Source organism: Phalacrocorax aristotelis, chromosome 9, assembly GCF_949628215.1.
Source record: "Phalacrocorax aristotelis chromosome 9, bGulAri2.1, whole genome shotgun sequence".
Lineage (NCBI taxonomy): Eukaryota > Metazoa > Chordata > Aves > Suliformes > Phalacrocoracidae > Phalacrocorax > Phalacrocorax aristotelis.
The window spans coordinates 1367652-1389217 of record NC_134284.1 but is presented as its reverse complement, the minus strand read 5'-3'; the positions used below and the strand labels follow the sequence as shown (position 1 = coordinate 1389217).

The 21566-nt window shown below is 44.7% G+C and overlaps 2 protein-coding genes across 5 annotated transcripts; one reads left to right on the top strand and one right to left on the bottom strand.

The window, feature by feature from the left end:
- The first annotated feature begins 2414 nt into the window (after positions 1 to 2414).
- On the top strand, positions 2415 to 17594 carry PLEK2 (pleckstrin 2). Of its 3 annotated transcripts, XM_075103150.1 has the most exons (10): positions 2415 to 2607; positions 5269 to 5433; positions 6406 to 6587; positions 7323 to 7414; positions 7749 to 7936; positions 8438 to 8539; positions 9940 to 10023; positions 11153 to 11231; positions 12282 to 12409; positions 17245 to 17594. In XM_075103150.1, the coding sequence occupies exons 1-9, from the start codon at positions 2488 to 2490 to the stop codon at positions 12407 to 12409; spliced, it is 1140 nt and encodes a 379-aa protein (XP_074959251.1). In that variant the 5' UTR covers positions 2415 to 2487; the 3' UTR covers positions 17245 to 17594. The 3 variants fall into 3 exon arrangements, with proteins under 3 accessions (XP_074959251.1, XP_074959250.1, XP_074959252.1); XM_075103149.1 differs by having other exon boundaries at positions 12282 to 17594; XM_075103151.1 differs by lacking the exon at positions 5269 to 5433 and having other exon boundaries at positions 2458 to 2607.
- On the bottom strand, positions 16886 to 21561 carry LOC142061761 (galectin-related protein A-like). Of its 2 annotated transcripts, none has more exons than XM_075103167.1 (5): positions 21451 to 21561; positions 19099 to 19187; positions 18134 to 18308; positions 17589 to 17767; positions 16886 to 17056 (listed from the first exon to the last, which is right to left on the bottom strand). In XM_075103167.1, the coding sequence occupies exons 1-4, from the start codon at positions 21472 to 21474 to the stop codon at positions 17624 to 17626; spliced, it is 432 nt and encodes a 143-aa protein (XP_074959268.1). In that variant the 5' UTR covers positions 21475 to 21561; the 3' UTR covers positions 16886 to 17056; positions 17589 to 17623. The 2 variants fall into 2 exon arrangements, with proteins under 2 accessions (XP_074959268.1, XP_074959267.1); XM_075103166.1 differs by having other exon boundaries at positions 21439 to 21525.
- Between the last annotated feature and the right edge of the window lie 5 nt (positions 21562 to 21566).

The window sequence follows — 21566 nt, the reverse complement described above, 5'->3', positions numbered from 1 at the left end:
GGAAAACACCACTATAAAATGGATCTGAGGAAACAGGAAGTCCTTGCAGTGAATTTCAGGTTCCACAGAAAACCTCATTGAGTTTTCTGGAGCTCCCTGGATTTATAGGGATCAAAGCACATCCTTTTCTGCTGAGAGATTTCAATGCCAGAGCTTGCCTTCCCAGTGCACAGGTGAATGTGGCAACCCAGACCTACTGACTCATTTTACATTTTATGACCCTTTTCTCGCAAAGCTGTCTGAGAGATCTGTGTTTACTCAACCTCAGGGAGCAATATAGGGGCAATTTCTTAGCCTTGAATAAGTGCAGAATGAGACGGGGGAGGGGGTGCATGTATTGTAAGTATCTAAGGTATTGAAGAAAGTGAAAGCTCTAGATTACAAAAAGTAGTTGATACAAAACCTGTTGTTTAGCAGCTAGCTAGGGCAATATGTTTCACTATTCACCAGCAGTTTGACGGTAAAATGCTTCATTGCTAATGATAATTTTGCCAGGATCTGTCTGCAGGGTTGTGGGTGGTCTGCGTGCTGGAGGAAAAGAGCTTGCTCAGACCTTTGGTGAGGCCTGGTTATGGTGCAATTCCGAGATCGCTGTCTGAGCAAGAGACCCCTGCAAGCTTCTGCCTGTCCTCACTAGCATGAAATTATCTCACCCACCTTGTTATAAATTGCCTGCAGTAACAAGCTAAACAATGTGAAGTCAGACCTCAAATACCAAACGATGGAACACTCTATTCCTGGAGCTGGTTATATAAAGAGGAAATACACGCAGCAGTCATGTCTCTTGTGTACCTAGACTCAAATTTCCTTCTTTTTTTCTCAAGTGTAATTCTCATGTACAGAACATCATGAGCTGAGATTTTTCTTTTTCCTGCTGAATGCATCAGTGTTTTTTCCAAGATTCTGCTTTTGAGTACAACTTTTATTTTTTATGTGTGTATTTATGTGTATACACAGAGATGGAGATTATTTTTTAAATTAAAAGAAATACATTCAGTCCGTTTCTGCTATATTTTAAGGCCACAGTAATATAAAAAAAATTGCAAAAATTTCCATTTATATCTTTGAAAATACTACATACCTATAGCAAAAAATACTTTTCTAGGTGCCCTGTTTTATTGTACTTACTTTAGGTGGACTGAAGAATAAACACAACAGGGACATGACTTACGCAGCCAGTTGCCTCATGGCTGCCTGCCTTTTCCAAAGTGGCAAAGGGAGTGCAGTAGGAGCCACTCCCTTGGGGAACTTCCATATGGGCCGGATGCTTTTGAAATCTCAGCCAGCATGCTTTCTCTTTATACAGCAATCGATTTTTCTAACTTCAAGTAGCATACAGTCACCCATTGTCTTTTCCACGACCTCTGCAGGACCGCTCTCTGGGACACCTCCAGTACATTGTCATGTTTGAATTCTTTGGTGTCTTGCTTTTCCTTGCTAAAAGTTATAAAGAAATATTTGTTTGCTCCTTTCCTCCAGTACATGAAATTGTAACCAGTAATCTGATCCGGTGTGTGAAGACTAAGAGATACTTTATTCACATTTGTCTTACTGAACTCTGGACTTTTTACATGGCGAGTGCTTTTGCTTATTTGTTATACTCTGCACCCTGTTTCTTATCACAGCCCCTCGCTCTGCCCACACATTTCACCTTAATTTTGGTACAAGTCAGGGAATGCTAACAGTACAGCAGACTACTACTTTTAAACAGTAACACTGTGTGAAATACTAATACTGGGTTATTTCATCAGGACAAGATTTGATAACTCTATCAGACTTATCATGCCCAAAGCCTTCAAAAATGCAATAAACATCTAAACTCATACTTGGACACAAAAAAAGGCACCGTTTCACAGGTGCTCGGGTGTTATGAGAGGTCACTGCACAGTGTTCATTGATCAGACTGCTTTGCCCAAAGTCCAAAGAGTTGCTTATGTACAGATTTAGGATATTATGTTGAGACTCTTATGTGCCCAGAGGTCGCTGGAAGTAGAGTGGGCTTCTTAGGTAAAAATAAATTTCTAGCAAAATAAATTATTTTAAGGTTTGTAAAAGTCTCCTTGTAATCATAATATTCTGTATGTTACACTTAAGATGTTCTGATCTGTGGAATCCCTATGAGATGTGTTCATTAGATGAGAATTCTTAAGTGGTAGAGTTGATTAGTCTGATGTTTTGAGGGATGCAGTTTTATAATTCTGCTTCTCCCTCCCATGCAATACCTGACTTGTCATCATGTGGCTGCTTATATTGGCCAACTCACTCAGTGGTGTTTTTTTGCTATAGTAAATTCTGTGAAATTCTTTTCAGATCCTTTTTAGACTTCCCTTTGTTTTACCTCCCGGAGGGCAGGTAATGTATCAGAGCCAGCTCACTGTTTAACTAATGTCTCATAGGTAGGAAGAGAAGGAGAAAAAAACGAGGAAGGGAAAGTGCGTCACGTTGGAGTAGGAGGGTAGCAAAGAAAGATGAGCTTAAACAAATCGCATGCAGAGGAAGAGGCTGCCAGGGTTCAGGCGCTTCTCAGCAGGGACTCAGCTCTCTTCCCGGCTGGCCACGATGCAGGAAGCAGCTGGAGTTCTGAAGGAGGGCTTCCTCGTCAAACGGGTAAGTGCTCCGGTTCCTCCTCACGCAGTTCAGCTCAAATGTGGAAGCAGCTCCGGGGCAGGGAGTGGATCAAGCCAGGGCTCGTGGCAAGGCAGCCTGTTGGGCACTGGGTTTGAGGGGCTGCTGCCTGCTCCCAGGAAAGGAGCTCCTCCAGGTCTGTACAGATGTCTGCCAGCGGAGCTGCATGAGCTGCAGGTGTTCACTGCCCTCCCTTAAGTTCCCTGTTATTAGCATTTACTCAGAGGAAAGTGAATTAGCTATCAGGATTATTCATGTACCAGAAAGCTGATATGTCTGCACCTAGGGCACACCTCTGCAAAAAGCACGTAAAAAACTACCTGGGAAATGGCTACGTGGCAGCAGGGGAAGCGGCCATGGGAGGATGGAGAGAGGGAAGATGTTTAGACAGTCTCTTAATAGTTTGTGCCTTCTCTAGCAACCCAGCTAAGCAAGGTTTCCCATTTCATATGAGAGTATGGAGAACAGATTATTTTTTGAAGAGGATCAGAACAATGCAACATAGAAATGTGTTTGAAATAACTTTTCTTCCACACCCCTCAAGCTGCACTGTAGAAAATTTTAGCCAAAATGTGGAGAAAAGCACTGCAAGATGGTGCCACTGATCTCAGCCTTTCCAACGCTTCTCCTATAGGACCAAGTCAGTCATAGCTGGGACTTAGGGCAACTTAGCAAGGGACAGAAGCTGCTTTTAGTACCAAGACCCTATCTCAGTGACTAATATGGTCCTTGATTGCACACAAAAAAATGTGATTCAAAGGTTTGTTCAAAGCTTTGCCACGCCTTCAGAAATGCTTTGCTACAGTACGTGGCAGTGCTTCTGGTGCTAACATGAAGGTAATGCTTCATGGTCAGGAGCTCTCCTGGCAGGTCTCCTGGCCGGCCAGCCCCATGCCATGTAAAGCCATGCTCTATGCAGAGAAGGGCTGCACAGCCCAAGCTATTCCTCATTCTCCCTTCTGCAGTGAGGGCAGAGCAGTCCTAGCTTCTGCTCGCCTCACTGGGCTATGGTTGTATTTTGTGGCCCTTAGGTGACTACTGAATTCAAGATGGGAAGCCAAAGCACCAAGCATGTAGAAAGGAATCAGTTACGGGCAGCATGCTGAGCTGTAACTATCAGCAGTCTGTACAACATCACCAAGACACAGAGTTTGATATGAAGGAGACCACAAAGAAGATACCTAAAGGAAACTGAGGGAGAAGGGAACAAGGAATCTGGAGCAAAAAAAAAATGAGGAAGGGGTAGGAACAGGTAAAGAAAATGGACCATTCTTAAGAAGACAGCAGAAGCAAGGAGATGATCTAAAAGCATTATAAATGACTGAATTATGTATTGTAATGGATTATAAATACAAAGTAAATGTGTGGAAGTCAGGTAAAGATACAGAAAAAAAATGTAAGGCAACCTCCTGAAAAGGAGGACATCTCCAAGAAGGAAAGAAGAGAGCCATAGCAAAGAACACACTCTCCAGGACAAAGGGCCAAGGGGCTTTACAACAGGTGAAAAAAAACACGGAAGAAGGCAAAGGGAAGGAGAGCACAAATCCAAGTTAGATAAATTGTATTTAGTATAGACTAGAAGACATTAGAGCAAAAACGCCCTGGATTTTAGAGACTCATTACCCCACCATTTCTTGGAAATTGCTGTTTTTCCCCTTTACTCATAGAGAATTAATGAGCTTCAATTCCTGCTACAACTGGACCTTGCACATTCCTTTCCTCTAGCTATGCCCACCCTCTCCCAGGTGTCAGAGCTTCCTCTGCCCAGTGCTTCGCCTGCTGGCTGTAACGCGCCATGGCCTGTAGGAATGCAAGTCAGCTCCTCGCACTGCGAAGCTGGACCTGACACTGTCAGACAGGACTGAGCCTGTCAGTGCCAGCCCTTGCTGGGTTTGCTCTCCTGTACTGCCAGACTAAAGAGAGCCAGGGGCTGTTTACAGAGGGGAAAGAAGAGATTTTGTCTGTATTCTGGCATAACCCAGGAGGCATTTGACAGCAGCCTTCATTCAGTCTTTTGCCATTAAAAAGCATATTTCCTTTACTGGAAACAGTAGCACAGGGAACATGTTAGCCCAGGAGATTGGAGGCAGGTAGGATAGAAATAAACCACTTGTTAGCAGTAAAAGGGGATGTAAGGAAATGCCAATTCACCCAGCAAAGCACTCTCAAAACCACTTGGCACCTACAGCCACCTCAAAATGACAAACAAAACACATCAAACACCACCCAGGGTCACTGGAGAGAGGAGGAATTTGTCTCTGAGAGCCCTCACACATTTTGGATTTAGCCCTGTTCCTGCCTGGTGCTGTTGGTCGGCAGGTGTGCGCCTAAGTGACAGTTCTTTGAGATAATTCACGTAAGCTTTTGCAAGAAACAATTCTTGCCAGCAAAGAAGATGTCCTTTCTGGAGAAAGAACAAAGAACCTTTGTACTGCTTCATGATTTTATAGTGATGAAGCTGTGCTATTTGGTTCCTAAAAATGTGTGTTTCAGGGAGAACAGAACTCATGATGGCTTCTTGTGTTTCTTTTGACACAGTTTCCTGTCAGTTTATGGTATTTTCACACACCCCCAAAAAAAGAAAATACGGTCATTTCTCAATGCTCATGTTAAAGTCAGCTACGTGGATTTCTTCCCCTCTAGGGACATATTGTTCGTAACTGGAAAGTGAGATGGTTCGTTCTGCTTCAGGATAAGCTGCTCTATTACAAAATTGAAGGAGGCAAGAAGGAGCCTTCTCCAAAGGGCAGGATTCTTTTGGATGGCTGCACTATTACTTGTCCATGCCTGGAATATGAGAACAGACCGGTACGACTGGAAAAATCCCTTCTCAATGATGTTCACTTTCTAACTTCTCCCTAGTCTTTTCCTCTTGTCCTGACTTCTTTGATTACTGCAACCGTATCACTGGGGTATGTGTTTCCAGAATTAGGCTCAGCCAAAAGCAAGCTGCCATTAGCAGTATAACCAGGACCAGCAATGAACTCCCTTATTGTGCCTTTGCTGTTCCCTGTGCCCAAATCTGAGTCACAGCCATTAGCAAAAAAAAAACCAACCCAAACCACACCCTCAGACACACAGTGGGAAGAGTAAATGCAAACACATCAGTCCAACAGTGTGTGGAGGGAGGGCACAAACCGCTCAATAAAATCTGAAGACAATGGGAAAGAAAGGAAACTTATCTCTGGTAGTTGCATTAAACCCTGGCTCTGTTCACACAGTGCTCCCAGGCAGCCAGGTCAAATTCCCTTTTCCTTTGCCAATGGGATTTCTCTACTGTGGCAAGTTTCCAGCAAGGGAGCTCTGGAAGGGAAAGTGCCTCCTGTACTTCTCTGCTCACCCAGACTTCCTCTGAGTGGGGCCAGAAGGGAAATGACTCTAGAATTTGCTGACTTCTTCATTATTTTTCATGGCAGAAAGAGCCTAGGGAGAGTTTGTACTTGTTGAGAAATTAGAGGTCTGGATGTGAAAAAGCTCCATAGTCAGCAGCACAGTCCTATGTAATCCAGCATCTAGGTGGTCTGCTCTCTTGCAAGTACCACAAGCTCCATGCATGCCAACTCTTCTTGGAACTGAAAACCCAGGGATTTGGAGTGGGGGGAAGCAAAAAACCTCAGAGTTGAACCCACCACCCTTCTCGCCAAGAATTGTTCTGTACTGCTCAGGTGGAATGCCATATCAGACTTACTTGTCTCACTTGGGCCAGTGCCAAAAGAAGCAAAATGCAAGTGGAGGAAAAGAGCTAAATTATGTTATTGCTTTGCACTTTGTTCTCCACAGCTACTTATCAAACTGACGACAAAAACCAACACAGACTATTTCCTTGAATGTTGCTCCAGGGAGGAGCGAGACTCTTGGGCTTTGGACATCACTGGAGCTATTCATGCTGGTCACCCAGTACAGGTACAGGAGCTTCACAGAATGAAGAACTCTTTCAAACTGCTAGAGAATATCAGCCTCCAGTAAGTGTATATGGTTTCTCCTTCTGCTATTGCTGTAGTCTGCGAGTTGCCTGAGCTGATGGACGGGGAAGCGCTTCTCTGCACAGATCTCCTCCTGCGTGGCCAGCAGCCTCCAAACTGGCTGCTCTGCTCTAGGTTTGCACACACTTTTGCCAGGGCACAGGGATGCACTTTTTACTGACCAGCATTTTGGGGGGAGGCGGGGTATGTGGATTCTGCACAGGCATCTCACTGCTGGCTTGACGACCTTCCCAGTCAGCAGCAGAGGTTCTTATTGGGGAGATATATTACCTTGGAAGATGTAATGTTAGGGAAAGACTGAGCAATGAAATTGTTCATGCCATGTTGATGAGCTTTCAAAGCCAATAGCTGGAGTCCAGACTAGAATTTTTAAGGTACATCATGTTAAACAAGAGGGAATAGACAGATTATTAAGAAAGAGAAAAATTGCATTAATTTAACTTGTGTTGAGAAGGTAAATGGAGGCTGACTGTAGCTCAGTTTGAAGAGATCTAAATTGAAAGATACTTTGTGAGGCATCTTGTTTAGTGCTGCTATTGGGACAATAAAGTTTTCCTGCATTGTACTTGGGATAAAACTCATGGGGGAGTATCTAGACTGTTTCCCATCTTTATGTTGGTAATCATTAGGGCATCCCAGGCACTGACAGAAGTATGTGACAGTTTCTGCCTGTCTTTCTATTCTAGTGACGTTGTCCTGTGTTCTCTTTTACAGCCACATAGTGGAGAGAATGTGTGACAGTAGTACTGGAATTAAGCTGACCCGCAACTTGGAGCAAGGCAACAGATACAAAGAGACCTTCACAGGTACACCTGCTGCAGGCAAAAGAGCTTCCTCGCATCCGACGTGTCACATTGCGGTGACAAGGGAGCTACTGTACTGCCTTCCTGGTGGGATCAGTTGTGGCCCACTGGAAAGTTGTGGTGCAGCCAAGCATTCCTACACCTTTCTCTCTTGCTCTTTGGATATATGGAAGCACACGTAGGACCCCACACTTTTGGTCGATCTTGTGCTTTGTTGACAGTCTTTGTGATGGTGCCAAAATGTTTCGGCAAGCGAAGGCCTGTGTGGCAGGAGATCATCTGTCTCACCTTGGAAAAGCATGTTGCCTTGGTATGAGACCTGCCTTTCTCCCTGCAGGTTCTGCCCTGGTGGACTGGCTCATCTCCAATAGCTTTGCTGTGTCACGGTTCGAGGCTGTCACCTTGGCATCCATGCTGATGGAGGAGAACTTTGTCAAGCCTGTGGGAGCCCGCAGCACTGAGGCCACGCGCTACAGCGACCTCTCTGAGCAGTTCCTCGATGACTCCACTGCACTGTACATGTTTGTAAGTGATGTGGCTGCCAACAGAGACACCTTCTCTGCCCCTCACTTGATCTGGGGCAGTGGGAAAGGGGTCATGCACAGCGTGCAACCAAAGCAAAATACGCAGGCTGTGAAAGCAGACACAGAAGGAGCAGCTCTAGGCTTTCAGAAGCACTAACACTTTTGCTGGAGACAAATAGCTACATGGATATGCAGCGATCTACAAATTACATAATTAGGCATTAGAAGGGGTGTGTCCCTCGGGTGTAGTGCTGTGTCTGCATTTAACAGAGGCCATGCTGGTGTTCTGCTAACACTCAAGGCCACAGCTTGTGTGTAGGCTTTACAGATGTAACTTGCTGCTTGTAAATCTCAGACCTGCTGAGCTGAGCAGCAGGGGCATGGAGTAGAACTTACTCAGGACAAATGAGCTAAAAACAGCTCAAGGAAAATAAAATACAGAACTTTGTACTTAACAGTGTGTTTAAATTAAAAAGCGGAATCATCTTTTCCCTATTTGCAGGCTGAGAGCAGTAAGAAAAACATCAGTTCCAAGGAAGGGCTACAATTTAACATCTCTGAATTAAGTGGCACAATTGTGAAACAAGGATTCTTAGTGAAACAGGTAAAGTCTTCCAACCTTCACGGGGAAATGAGAAAAATTACAGCTTTTAGGGCTTCCTAGAGAATAAATATAATTGGTATGAGCATGGCTGGAGAGTTGTGGCCAGCAGAGCCAACTTGCCTGTCAGTACTGCTACCAGAGATCATATATGAAGAGTATCTAGTTATAACGAAGTGAGCTATGGAACTTGCTGCTCAGGCAGGATTAATTGGATATTCTGTATATATTCAGTGTATACTGAAAGGTGTAAAACAGTATCAAAAGCAAAAGTCCCGCACAAACTCCAAACCCTACCAGACCTGTTACCTTGACTTCCAAGCAGATCCATCGTTCCTCTGGTCTAACCTGTCACACCCCGGCCGTGTGAGCAGCTCTGACGTTCTGCTGGCCACCAACAAATTTCAAAGCTGAGTAGGCTGAGATTTGCATGAAGTGGACATTAACCTGGGGACAGTCACTCATGTACACATGGATGTTCTAGTGGTGGTGTAACCTGTTTTCTTTGGGCATAATTACCTGTTAGCCGGAATTTTTAACAGGATCCCACCTTTAGTCTGCAAGATTTAGTTTCTGACCCTTGCTACGAACAAGGGAGCGAGGATAAATCAAGCTGTTTTGGAGTATAACACAGCCGTCAGCAAAGGGAGCCCTACTCAGACCACACGACCATATTTCCACTCTGGAGCTTTGTACCCTGAGCTCCGATTTTTGTGGTGCAAACTGGATCACCAGCTGCTCCCCGAGCCTCCCTCCTCCGACTGCCAGGGTGCAGCGAGGGCTGGCAGGGGGCTGGATGCCAGGAGCTGCTGGGAGTTCCCACAGGGCCGGCAGGGCAGCTTCCGCATCACCGCAGGGCGTGAGAGCCGCCCTGGAGCCTCTCCTCATGGTCAGCAGCAGTAAGGGCAGACCCTGGCCGCCCCAGCCCTAGGCTGGCCCTGGGCCCCTCCACCAGACCTTCAGGAGCCGGGGGATGCTTTCAGGCCTGGCAGAGGCTTGCGGTGCTGCCCTGCACTGGCAGCAGCTGGGGGGAAAAGTGTGAAGAGCTGCAAAAGGACCTGACATAATCCCCTCAGAGCACACACAGCATGGGTTTTTAATCCAAGACCCATATTTAATCGAAATTAGGAGCAGGAATCAGGTACATAATCACTTGGTCCTGTCACTCTGCTTTCTTGGTTCTTAGCACAAAGAAGGGAGGGAGGAAGGAATTATCAATGCATGAAGAAGGTTGTTAAACAGAAAGTCCTGGGAGTTACAAAGGTGTCAGAAAACATTTTTCTCTTTTGGCTCCAAAACCTCTTATTTCAATACCTACTTAGGTTTCCCCTGCAGCCTGCAGCAAAATGGCCATTGCAAGAGGTATTTTCTGGTGGTAACTTGGAATTCTTCTGGTTTTGCAGGGGCACAAGAGGAAAAACTGGAAGGTGAGACGATTTGTTTTAAGAGCTGATCCTGCTTTTTTGCACTACTATGACCCCACTAAGGTATGTGAGCAGGGAGTTACTCCCCCAGAAATCCTCTTTCAGACATAAACATTATATGAAAATACAACTACACTGTAATGTTTCTCTCACCAAGATCTCCTTCCGGGTTCCTCTCTCCATTTCCTGGGGAATAAGGCCTCACTGGCTTTACCCTAGGAGCTTGTCCTTGTAGATTCTCTATTCCTGCATCTCCCCTCCTGTCTTTCTCCCAGTGAGATTCCTCTTCCTTAGCCGAGGGGTAGCAGTTTTCTTGGGACTGGTCTTTTGCTGTAAACACACAGGCTGGGACCATGCTCCCACAGGGATTCTTCCTGGGCTGTGATCTTTCTGGGCTGACATCCCACTGCTTGAGGGTCATACTGCTACTGAGATTTTATTACATTCTTATACCAACATTGAACAGGGTCTTCTTGATGCCAAAGTATTTATAAGAATTTCTGCTACTCAGTTTTAAACTTGCTCAGGGAATAGTAGAATTTATCTTAATGGACATAATAATCAATATGAGCAACCTAGAAAGACATGTGGGGCCATCAGCCAGATGTATGGGGTACCACAACACCCAACAGATTGCTAAAAGAACATGTATAGAAATGCTCTATGTGACTTTCAAAGAAAACACAAACAACACAACAGTGAAAAGAGCTTATGGAGCTGGTTCATTTTTTGTTGCCTGTTTCTTTGTGGGTTCTTTTTGCACTGCAATTCACCCTTGTAATGCTATAAACTCCAACTGCAGGACTGAAGATCAGACAAGAGAGCCAGCCTACTAGTGAGAACAGTCACATTTTTCCCATACAGTCTCAGTGAGAAGCTAAAAACTTGCAGAATTTTTTTTTTTTTAATATGGGTTATTATGGATAAGACTATACGTAAGCTCGAAATGTGATTGTTAGCCTACCCTCGATCTCCACCATTCCCAGCTGCATCAGAGAAACATCTGAGACTGAAACAACATAGTAATGCATTTAATTACATGTCCTAATTGATTTCTCTTGTGACGTGGGTGTTTTATTTCTGGAAGGACTGGCAGTACATATCCACCTTCACAAAAATAAATGATGTGCTATGTGAAATTATTCTAATGATTATATTTTCCAGCTAAGCCTCATTTCCTTTTTCTTTGCAGGAAGAAAACAGGCCAGTAGGTGGATTTTCTCTTCGTGGCTGTCTTGTCTCAGCTCTGGAGGACAACGGAGTCCCAGCAGGTAAGCATGAGCCTCTCAACTTCCATACATATATATTTATGCCATAGCAATACAGTCTTTGGGTGTGAGTTTGTGTGTGTGGCTGTCTGTATGCACAAGTAGGCTGTGCCCTTTCCTCGCCCCTTGCAAGAAAGGGAAGGGGTGTGTGATAGAAAAATCCCCATATTGCTGGGTTTTTCACACCAGAGGGGATTTTTTTAGCGTTATTTCCACATATCTTGGGTGTTCCCCTTTTCATGGGCTTTTCTCAGTCAGATGACCTCTGAGACAGTCCTAAAACACTGATTAATATTCCAGAGGTAACAGACAAAGAGGAAACACCTTCTTTTTGGATGTTGTTTAATTCAAAGTCTTGAGGCATCCCCTGATGCCACCCTTTTTTTTTTTGTGTCCTCTCTACTTATGCTGTTACCTTTTCCTTTTTGATCTGTTAGAACCCAAATGTAGGGAAGACATAAGGACAAGAACACAAAAACCAGTTTTGCTAGTGAATAGGCTTAGCTTAGGCATTTGTCTAGAACCTCAGCTTCACATGTAAGTGTTTCTGCTGGTAAAGCAATTTATTTTATGACAGTAAGCACAATGTGTGGAAAGATGCTTGAATACGGAGCATCTTTCTAAAGAAAAAAGACAGGGTCTGAAAAAGATATGGTCAAGGGTGGGGGGCCAAGATGAACAATAGAGCTCTCTGCTAAGAGGAACACGAAGATGGGTGGGACCAAATCTAATCTGCTACACAAACTGGTAGGGAGTCCATCCCTCCATTGTATAACTCAAGTAAGGTTCTCCATCTAAACAGCAGCTATTTTATATATGAAGCATAGTACACAGTAGTTCATACAGTTTATGTGAGGGATGTCTGTACTACAGTACAGACTTCTGCAGAAGGGAAATCAAAGACAAAAGAGCTTTAGATGTCTTATCCATGATAAAATGGAAAGGTCTGATACCCTAATTCACTAAATTAAAATTTTCCTTATGAAGCTTCATGTTTGCCACAAAGCATTTCTCTGTGCACCTTCCTGATATGTCATTTTTTTTCCTCTGCAGGAGTGAAGGGCAATGTGCAAGGCAACCTCTTCAAAGTCATCACCAAAAATGACGTTCATTATTATATCCAGGCCAGCTCCAAGACAGAGCGAGCACAGTGGATCGAGGCAATCAAACCACTGACATGAGTAAGGTGGCCTCCATGCCAAATGACAAGTCACTTTTGTGACCACGTTTCCTGCTCCCATTGTCTGGGAGTGTTGTTTTTCCCTTAGATAGTCTATTTTTGTTATTTGTATACCTATAGCACCTAGCAATTCCTGGCATAACAGCATCCTAGGTGCCTAGGATTCATGTAGATCCAGAATAACTCCCCACCAAGAACTTATCTAACATCTCTCATCTAACCAAGGTGGATACAGAAAAATGGGGCCTTACAAGAAAACAATGAGATATAATACTCCAAGATGGAAGAAAAGAACTCTTTTGTACAAGTATTCAGTCTATATCTGACAGATCCAGGTTGTGCTTTATTCTAAAGCAGAAATGTCTTTCTCCCTTCCGCTTTATGAAGGGGCTTATAAATTTAATTAGTTAAGACTGACTGAATTGAAGTCATGAAAGGTCCTTGTGTCTGAAGCTGCCTTTCTTGGTATACCACAAGAGTCTTGTGCTAAGCCACAGTCCAGCTGCCAGGATAATCACTATTGCAAAACAAACCAGGGGTCTGTCTGTCCATCCATCTGCTCCACCATTTGGTTCTCTCTTAGGCTGGAAATGACCAAAGCCCCCTCCTCTCCAGTACATAGGTTATTCTTGTGCTGGTAATGGCCTGTAGCAGTACAGGATTCTGAGTATCAAATTGGACCAGTGGCAGTTATTCTAGACAATTGCTGGTGCTGAATATATTGGAAGACATTACTCAGCCATAAAAGCAAGGCTTTTCCTCTTGATTATCACCGTAAGTCCATTTATGTGGAGCACCATTGGGACTGCGAACTCTAATTGCAGTTCTGACTTCTGCTTTTTCTATTTTAAGCCATTAAATTTTCCATTATTTGCCTAGTAAACTTCACTTAGATATTTCTAAATGTAAGAAAAAGTTCAGTGCAGTTGAATCTGCTGTGCTGTTTAGACATGATTTTTCTCAGAGGGCAGTGTGAGTATATCACAGAATCACACAGGTTGGAAAGGACCTCAGGGATCATCTAGTCCAACCTCTCTAGGAAGAGCACAGTCTAGACAAGATGGCCCAGCACCCTGTCCAGACGACTCTTGAAGGTGTCCAACGTGGCCAAGTCAACTACTTCCCTGGGGAGATCATTCCAATGGTTGACTGTCCTCACTGTGAACACTGTGAAAAATTGCCCTCTGGTGTCCAATCGGAATCTCCCCAAGAGCAACTTGTGTCCATTCCCCCTTGTCCTCTCCATGTGACTCCATGTAAAAAGGGAGTCTCCGTCTTCTTTGTAGCTTCCCCTTAAATACTGGTACATGATAATGAGATCCCCTCTAAGCCTCCTTTTCTCAAGGCTGAACAAGCCCAGTTCTCCCAGCCTATCCTCGTATGGCAGCTTCCCAGTCCTTGGATCATCTTGGTGGCCCTTCTCTGGACCCCTTCCAGCCTGGCCACATCCTTTTTGTATAGAGGGGACCAGAACGGTACACAGTAGTCCAGGTGTGGCCTGACCAGCGCTGAGTAGAGTGGGATAATGACTTCTCTGTCTCTGCTGGTGATGCCCTTTTTGATGCAACCCAGCATCCTGTTGGCCTTCTTGGCCACAGCAGCCACTGTTCACTCATATTGAGCTTTCTGTCCACCAGGACCCCCAGGTCCCTTCCCACAGAGCTGCTCTCCAGCCAGGTGCATCCCAGTCCGTGCTGCGCTCCTGCATTATGTTTTCCCAGGTGCATGACCTTACGCTTCTCCTTGTTGAACTTCATAAGGTTCTTGCTGGCCCACTCTTCCAGCCTATCCAGATCTTCCTGCAGAGCAGCTCTCCCTTCTGGAGTGTCTGCTTCCCCACTCAGTTTGGTGTCACCTGCAAATGTCATCAGGCTACACTTGATGCCGTTATCCAGATCACTTACAAAGATGTTGAATAACATTGGGCCCAATACTGATCCCTGGGGGACTCCACTTGTGACAGGTTGCCGCTTGGAAAAGGAGCTATTTACCACCACCCTTTGGGTGCGGCCTGTCAGCCAGGTCCCCACCCACTGCACAGACCACTTGTCTAGGCCATAACGCATTCATTTCTCCAGGAGGAGACTGTGGGGGACTGTATCAAAGGCCTTGGAGAAGTCCAGGTAGACAATATCCATCGCCTGCCCCATGTCAACCAGGCAACTCACTTTGTTGTAGGAGGCCACCACGTTTGTCAAGCACAATCTGCCTTTAGTGAAGCCATGTTGGCTTTTCCCAATCACGTGCTTCATTTGACTTGTGATGGCCCCCAGGAGGATTCGTTCCATGACTTTCCCAGGGAATGAAGTAAGGCTGATGGGCCTATAGTTACCCGGATCCTCCCTCGAGCTTTTCTTGTAGATAGGGGTAACATTTGCCTTCTTCCAGTCCTCTGGGACATCCCCCGTTCTCTATGACTTATCAAAGATAATGGAGAGTGGCCTTGCAAGGATGTCAGCCATCTCTGTCACCACCCTCAGGTGGATGGCGTCAGGGCCCATTGATTTGTAGGGGTCAAGCTCCTGTAGTAATTCATGTACTAACTCTTCCTTCACTGATGGTGGGTCAGTGTTTGGATCAACCGGCAATCTCCTTCCCAAAGCCTGGGACCCAACAGTGCTGGTAAAGACAGAGGTGAAGACACTGTTGAGGACCTCTGCCTTTTCTGCATCATTGGTGATTGACTCTCCTTTTCTGTTTAACAGTGGGCCTATGTTTTCCTTCTTTTTCTGCTTATGGTTGACATGTCTGAAGAAACCTTTCTTGTTATTGTTGACATCTACAGCCAGTTTCAATACAAGCTGGGCTTTTGCTTTTCTAACTGCATCTCTGCATGCTCTGGCAATGCCCTTGTAGCTCTCGACAGATAGTCCTCCACTTCTCCATCTCTGCTATGCTTCCCTTGTGGATTTGAGTAGACCCAGGAGGTCATGGTTGAGCCAAGGGGGCCTCTTGCTCTGCTTACTTCCCTTTCCTTTGCAGGGGATAAATTGCCTTTGTGCTTCCAATAGAGAGTTCCTGAAGAAGTCCCAGCTCTCACTAGCTCCTTTGTCTTCCATGGAAGCTTCCCATCGAATCCCTCCCAGCTGAGGGATTCGATCCTCTATATTCCAGGAACTTGGTGCATGACATGCGAGCTGCCGTATCGTTCTTCTAGCAGATGTCTGGGTAGTTGAAATCACCCATCAGGACCAGGTTCTGTTGGCCAGAAGCTTGCTTTAGTGCCCCAAATATCGCTTTGTCAGCTTCATCATCATGGTTAGGAGGTTGCTATCAGATGCCCACTGTGAGGTCCTGCTTGGAGACAACCCCTTTGACCTTAACCCAGAGACATTCGATAGAGCAGTCACAATCACCATAGTTGACTTCGATACATTCAAGGTGTTCCTTGATGTAGAGTGCAACTCCTCCACCTCTTCTACCCTGCCTGTCCTTACGAAAGGGCCTGTAACTGTCCATGGCAATCCTCCAGTCGTTTGAGGTGTCCCACCATGTTTCAGTTACTCCTATGATGTCGTGCCCTTCCGAGTGGGCACGGAGCGCCAGTTCCTCCCGTTTGTTGCCTAGACTGTGTGCATTTGTGTACATACACTTGAGGTGATTACTCTTCTGTTTCACCTCTTGGGAAACAGCTAAGGAACCTTTGTCACCACACTGCTTGGCCTGACTTACTCCCCCGTTGGACATGCTGGTGTGAGCATTTTTGCAATGGATCCCACCCCCCAAGTCCTTCAGTTTAAAGCCCACCTCACCAAGTCAGCCAGCCTACTGCTGAAGATTCCCTTACCCCTTTTAGACAGATGGATTCCATCTCTCCCCAGCATGTTGTCATCATTGAAGAACACCCCATTGTCATAAAAGCCAAACCCCTCACGGTGGCACCAGCCACGTAGCCAGGAGTTGATATACATTATGCGCCTGTTTCTGGCTGCTCCCTTCCCTCGAACTGGCAAAATGGAAGAGAAGATCACTTGGGTGCCAATGTTTTTCACTGGTTTCATACACTGTAAATTTAGATTTATATAGAAACTGAGACATTCTCCATAACACCAGAGGGTAGAATGGAATGTATGAGATGATTAAAGCACCCAACAAGCCTGCTGATATACTTTATATCTTCATAAAATTCCTCATGTTATCTGAGTACCTCTATCTGACAACCAGACTCTGCAGACCCTCCAAGAGACCTCTGAAGACAGCCTGCTATATATCTTCCCTGTAGTCACAGAGGAATTTGATAACCCTCTATCTGCAGAATGACCTCTTTGCACATTTTTTGTTCTTCAAGTTATGTACTGAAAAAAAAGTCTCTTAATCTAGAGACTTTCTCCTTCATCCTTTGTTATAACCAACCAATTATAACAGAACCAAAGGCAGCAGCTATGGTATATGCTTATATATGTATTAGAATAGCCATGTATTTAGGACTTTTTTCTAAATCTACAGCAATGAAATAACAGCACAACATTTACATATATTCAAATATTTAACAGAGCTGGTAAACAAGTTTGCCAGCAAAGATGCAGTTTTAATTTGATACAAGAATAGGTGATATAGTTGCAGCTACAGATACCATTTCCTAGGGCTGGTCCAGAGAAGACTGTGAAATCCACAGCTGTTGAAACCTTTCAATTCACGAGAACACTACCTGCAAGAGAGAGGGATGGTGGTAAGGCTCTCTACTGGTTGCTCTCTACTGGGAAGCACAAATGGGTTTGTGCTGACTGAGCAGAGCTTCCAGGAAAAGCAATTCTCTCGTGATAACATGAGCCTTGCCAGGGCCCACCAGAGTCCCTTATTCACTTAGAAGGAAATCTTCTGCTTCTCTTTTCCCAGTCCCACCACCTGCATACCCAATTCTTGTCACAAGGATAACAGCCACCCCACTGCAGAGGACTGACCTCCACCAGCTGGCACGTCTGGAGGGTTAGGGGACTGTAAGGATGTGAGATACTGCACAGCATCATAAATCTTGCAGTTTGGGAGGCCAAGAGAGTATCTCAGCAAAGGCCCTCAGATTTATCTGGACCAGCCACAGCTCTGTAATTGCCGAGTGCATATGAGAAAAAAAGTGTATGTTTTAAACACATCAGCAAATTAAAAAGATACAGTTCCCACTCTCTAGGCTCAGCCAGGAGAAAAAGATAAAACATTTCTCAGACAGAATAAAGTGCATTTGCCTCTTTCCTCTGGTGATACTGTGGTCTTCTTTTTTTCAAGCCACTTTGGTAAGCTTGATGTCCCCTGTGATCTGCAGAGCTTTCACCAGGTTCAGGGGCTGAATGCGGTGAGTGAAGTCACAGAGCTGCCGTCCATCAAGCAAGACTCGTATTTGCTGGTGCTCACATAAGAGCTCCATCTGCAATGGAAAAGGATGGGGGATGGTGTTAGACACAAGCAGAAGAGCTGATTTCACCAGCATGGACTTAGAACCCCATGTGATGGCAGTAGTGAAGCACAAAGTCTACCGGTTCTTCTGAAATGCCCCTAATAGATAACCTACTCTCTGCTGAGATTATACTGTAAAGCTCCTTAGAGTGAGTTCTCTCACCAAGACTAGAGAAATGAATGGCTCTCTCCCACTGGGGCTTGAACTCTTGCTCTCTGTGCCATGCTAGATTAGATAACCTGTCAATTTCAATAGTTAGCTATTTGAGGTCATACCCAGCCTTCAGCCTTTCTCCCCACATTTTCTCCACCCTAATCATGGTACCCCAGAAATTACCTTAAATGTGTCGCCTGCTGTAAATGGGAAGTAGGGAATAGTCTTCTCTTCTCTTCCCCATTTCCCAGCAATTCGTGCATTTCGGGTGATGGATTTGTCACTAAAATTAACTGTAAATAACAGCCCAACATCTTTGTTTGCATCCACTGGATCACAGAGCAGCGTCACTGAAAAGCTGAAAAAAACATTTAAATGACTGGGACTTTCAGAAATGTGGAAGGATGTGGTAAGCACATCAGAAGCCTATAAAGACTAGAGAAAGGTATTGGTTTCTTAGACTGAAACATGGGACTCCTACAGAGATTGTGCACAGGCTTAAAAGCTGCAGAAAAGGGTGAGCACAGGCCAGTCTTTGTTTCTCCTCTGGTTTCCAGTAGGATGCTAGTGATTTCTGATATTGCTTTCCCTCTCTTGTGACTGGAATCAAACACATTTGTGGGTGAGCCAATTCCAATTGTATCCTAAAAGAGGTTATGGAAAACTTTTCACCAGTGTTGCCTGCACTGCAGTTGATCACTGTAGTGTAATACAGTGTAGTGAATAGTGTAATTACAGCACAGTTGCTGTCATCCAGACTAAACACAGCAATAAACCTGCACCTCCTGTGCCAAAACCACTGGTTTTCAAATGGGGTTGATTCCAGCCCCCAGCAGACAACTGAGATGAGGGTTCAAAACTGCACTTCTTCCTGGAGGAGAAATACCCCTTGCGTGCCCCCTCCGGTTCACATTTAATAAGGGCAAGGAGTAGAAAGCGCTGGCAGTCAGGAAGTCCAAACAGTGAATCCTTTCTCACCCTTTTAATCTCAATCCAAGAGCAGGAAAATTAAATCGAGCTAAGAATTATGAAACTATATGACTTTCTTGCTCCTGAAAAGCACAGACCCTCAAGAAATCATTTGAATTTAGAAGACAGGCAGGAGCACGTATGGCAGGGGTGAAGCCCCCACCAGCCCCTTCACCTACCTCTTGGGGTTGGCGTGTACCAACCCGATGACCGTGAGTTTCATGGCTGGTCTCAGGCCACCTTTAATTTCACCAACATACTGCTCCACCTGCAGGGAACAGTGAAAATGTGCCGTGGTAACTGACTTGAAACACCTGCTTCAGTCATCTCTTACAGCTTGATTTTATTTTTACCTGTACAAAAGAACTTAAAAACATTTCATGCCTAAAGTACTTCTTACACTCTTGGTATAAATCCTGTCAGTTCTGGTATCTGAGGTGAGCAAGAGGGCCACTGCAGACAAACAATGGGTAACCAGGTGGTGGCTGCCTGACAAGACTACTGGCTCTGGCGGGCAGTTTCTGACGAAAAATGCCATCACTAAGACAAGCGGCTGCTGTCAGTGCTCCACCGGACCGATAAGTGTGACTAACAACACCTTGATGGTGTGCCTCAGGTGGCTCTGGGAACAGCCACCACTGACTTCAGGTGACTGACACCACTCCCCATGACCAGAACAGGTACTGCAAGCTCTGAGGCTGCTGTGATCCATACGTCGCACACTTGACAGGACCCAGATAGCTGGGTGTGAACTTACTGTGCCAGCTCAATTTGTTAACAGATTTTGGTAGGCTAACTGGATACCAGCAGCAGGCTTTATGCTGCGCCAGGTAGCCTCTGCCATAAGAGTACAAAGCCAGTGTAGAGGCTGCACTGCCGCCCCATTTTGACAGAAACGCAACCATGTCCTCACAGGTGATCCCAGTCACACAGGTCCCCATCATTTTTTCAAAGACCAGAAGATGGCTTCTCGGTGGATCTACTGGTGTGCCATTCACAGAGACCTGTAGTTGCAAATTCTACCCAAAGATCAGAGCTACATTTACTTGCTCCAAGTAATTCTCTAACAGCTTCAATGGTCAGTGGAAAAACTAATATGTGCAATGGCTGACATGGAAAAATAAAAGAGAGAGCTCGGAAACAAGTGATGGGGACGTTTTGAGACTTCAGTTTCAGAAATGGCTTTAAAATGCAAATGGCAGAGTACTGCACTGTAGCATGTAATCAGTCCCTGTGCAGTCACTTAGAAAGAAGCTGCTATAAAGCACTAAGCATTATTAGCAATTTGTGTAACACTGATAATATTCCAAGGCAATGCACAGAAGACCCTATTTTAGATAAAAAGTGCTTTATCATTCCAGTGTTCCAAGGTAAAAATTCAGACATTTTTTTTGCTAGAAGACCTGCACAATGTATGCATGGTTTAGTATTTTGACTATGAGAAACACTACACCAGCATGGAAACTCAAGGACTTCTGTTCACAGCAAATGGGCTTCCATTCAAGTGTAAGTTGCTATGGGTATTTCATACTTATTTTTAAATTTTGGAAAATATAACCAATGTTACATTTTTAAATTATTGAATGCCAGCTTGCTAACAGAAACGCAAATTTAAGGTAAAAAATATTTTGCCTATACTCTGTTTCCTAATTTCAGTATAATAGTTATATCTTCTGCTAAGATGATCTTAATTTATTTTCCCACCTTGATATTTACATCCAGCCACCTTTACAGAGTCACAGATATATTAATAAATCTCTAATTCCTAACAAGGCCAATATTGGAAGAAATTAATTTAAAAAACCCCAACAACTTCAAAAATTACAGCAAAACTGCTGATTTTTAGTAAAGTACATTTACCCTTGCAGAAGTGAGCTGGTGGCTCCAGCAGGTATGTTAGAATGTTATAAAAAAAGAAAACGTTAGCCACCTGAGATGTCTTACGTGAGGGAGCAGCTCCTCAAGTAAGGAGCCCGACTATAAGGAGATACTTTAAACTGGATAAAGCAATTGAAGAGCAGGTAGTAAGCATAAAATATTCTAGGTTAATATTCTAGGTTAAATAAATTTCATCCTCATCCTGGGTCCCACTGGATTCCACTGGAACCACTGGGTTCCACTAAAGCTCCTTCTTTGCCTACACAAGAGACAAGATACAAAATAATACCCCAAACTGAAAACGCATTCTGAGAAATTGTTTGCGCAGAGCTGCACCATAGTAAGTGCCATCATTGAAGACACAGGGAATCAGAACTGAATAGATCGAATGACGACCGCGTGGTTTCAGCACTTACAGCTCCTCCAGCATGGCTGAGATGAGTTCAGAGGCATGACTACCCACGCGCCATTTCTCTGCCAACATTGAGTTGTCAGTACCAGTGAAAAGTACTCAGGATGCCACAGGAGGTAATGGTAAAAACTCCTGCGGCATCTTACATGGTTTATTGGCAGGTCCCAGCCCGTGCACATGGACATAGCCCCCTTCCCACATTTTCTGTTCAGGAGCCCTGGGGACTCACTTGGTAACTTACTTTGGGATACCTTTCCTCCATCATCACCGCTCTGCCTCTTACACTTGCCTCTGCCGCAGCAGTCCCTGAAGGAGTTTTTATGTGTCAGGACAAAAACAAAAAGCCCGGAATAAAGG

Coding starts and splice junctions, on each gene's coding strand:
- PLEK2 (XM_075103150.1), top strand. CDS start 2,488: ATGCAGAGGAAGAGGCTGCCAGGGTTCAGGCGCTTCTCAGCAGGGACT. Junction 8,540..9,939: donor AAGGATTCTTAGTGAAACAG/GTAAAGTCTTCC, acceptor CTGGTTTTGCAG/GGGCACAAGAGGAAAAACTG. Junction 11,232..12,281: donor GGACAACGGAGTCCCAGCAG/GTAAGCATGAGC, acceptor TTTCCTCTGCAG/GAGTGAAGGGCAATGTGCAA.
- LOC142061761 (XM_075103166.1), bottom strand. CDS start 21,474: ATGATGGAGGAAAGGTATCCCAAAGTAAGTTACCAA. Junction 19,188..21,438: donor ATCCCAAAGTAAGTTACCAA/GTGAGTCCCCAG, acceptor TGTTCCCTGCAG/GTGGAGCAGTATGTTGGTGA. Junction 17,768..18,133: donor CAGCAGGCGACACATTTAAG/GTAATTTCTGGG, acceptor TTTCCATTGCAG/ATGGAGCTCTTATGTGAGCA.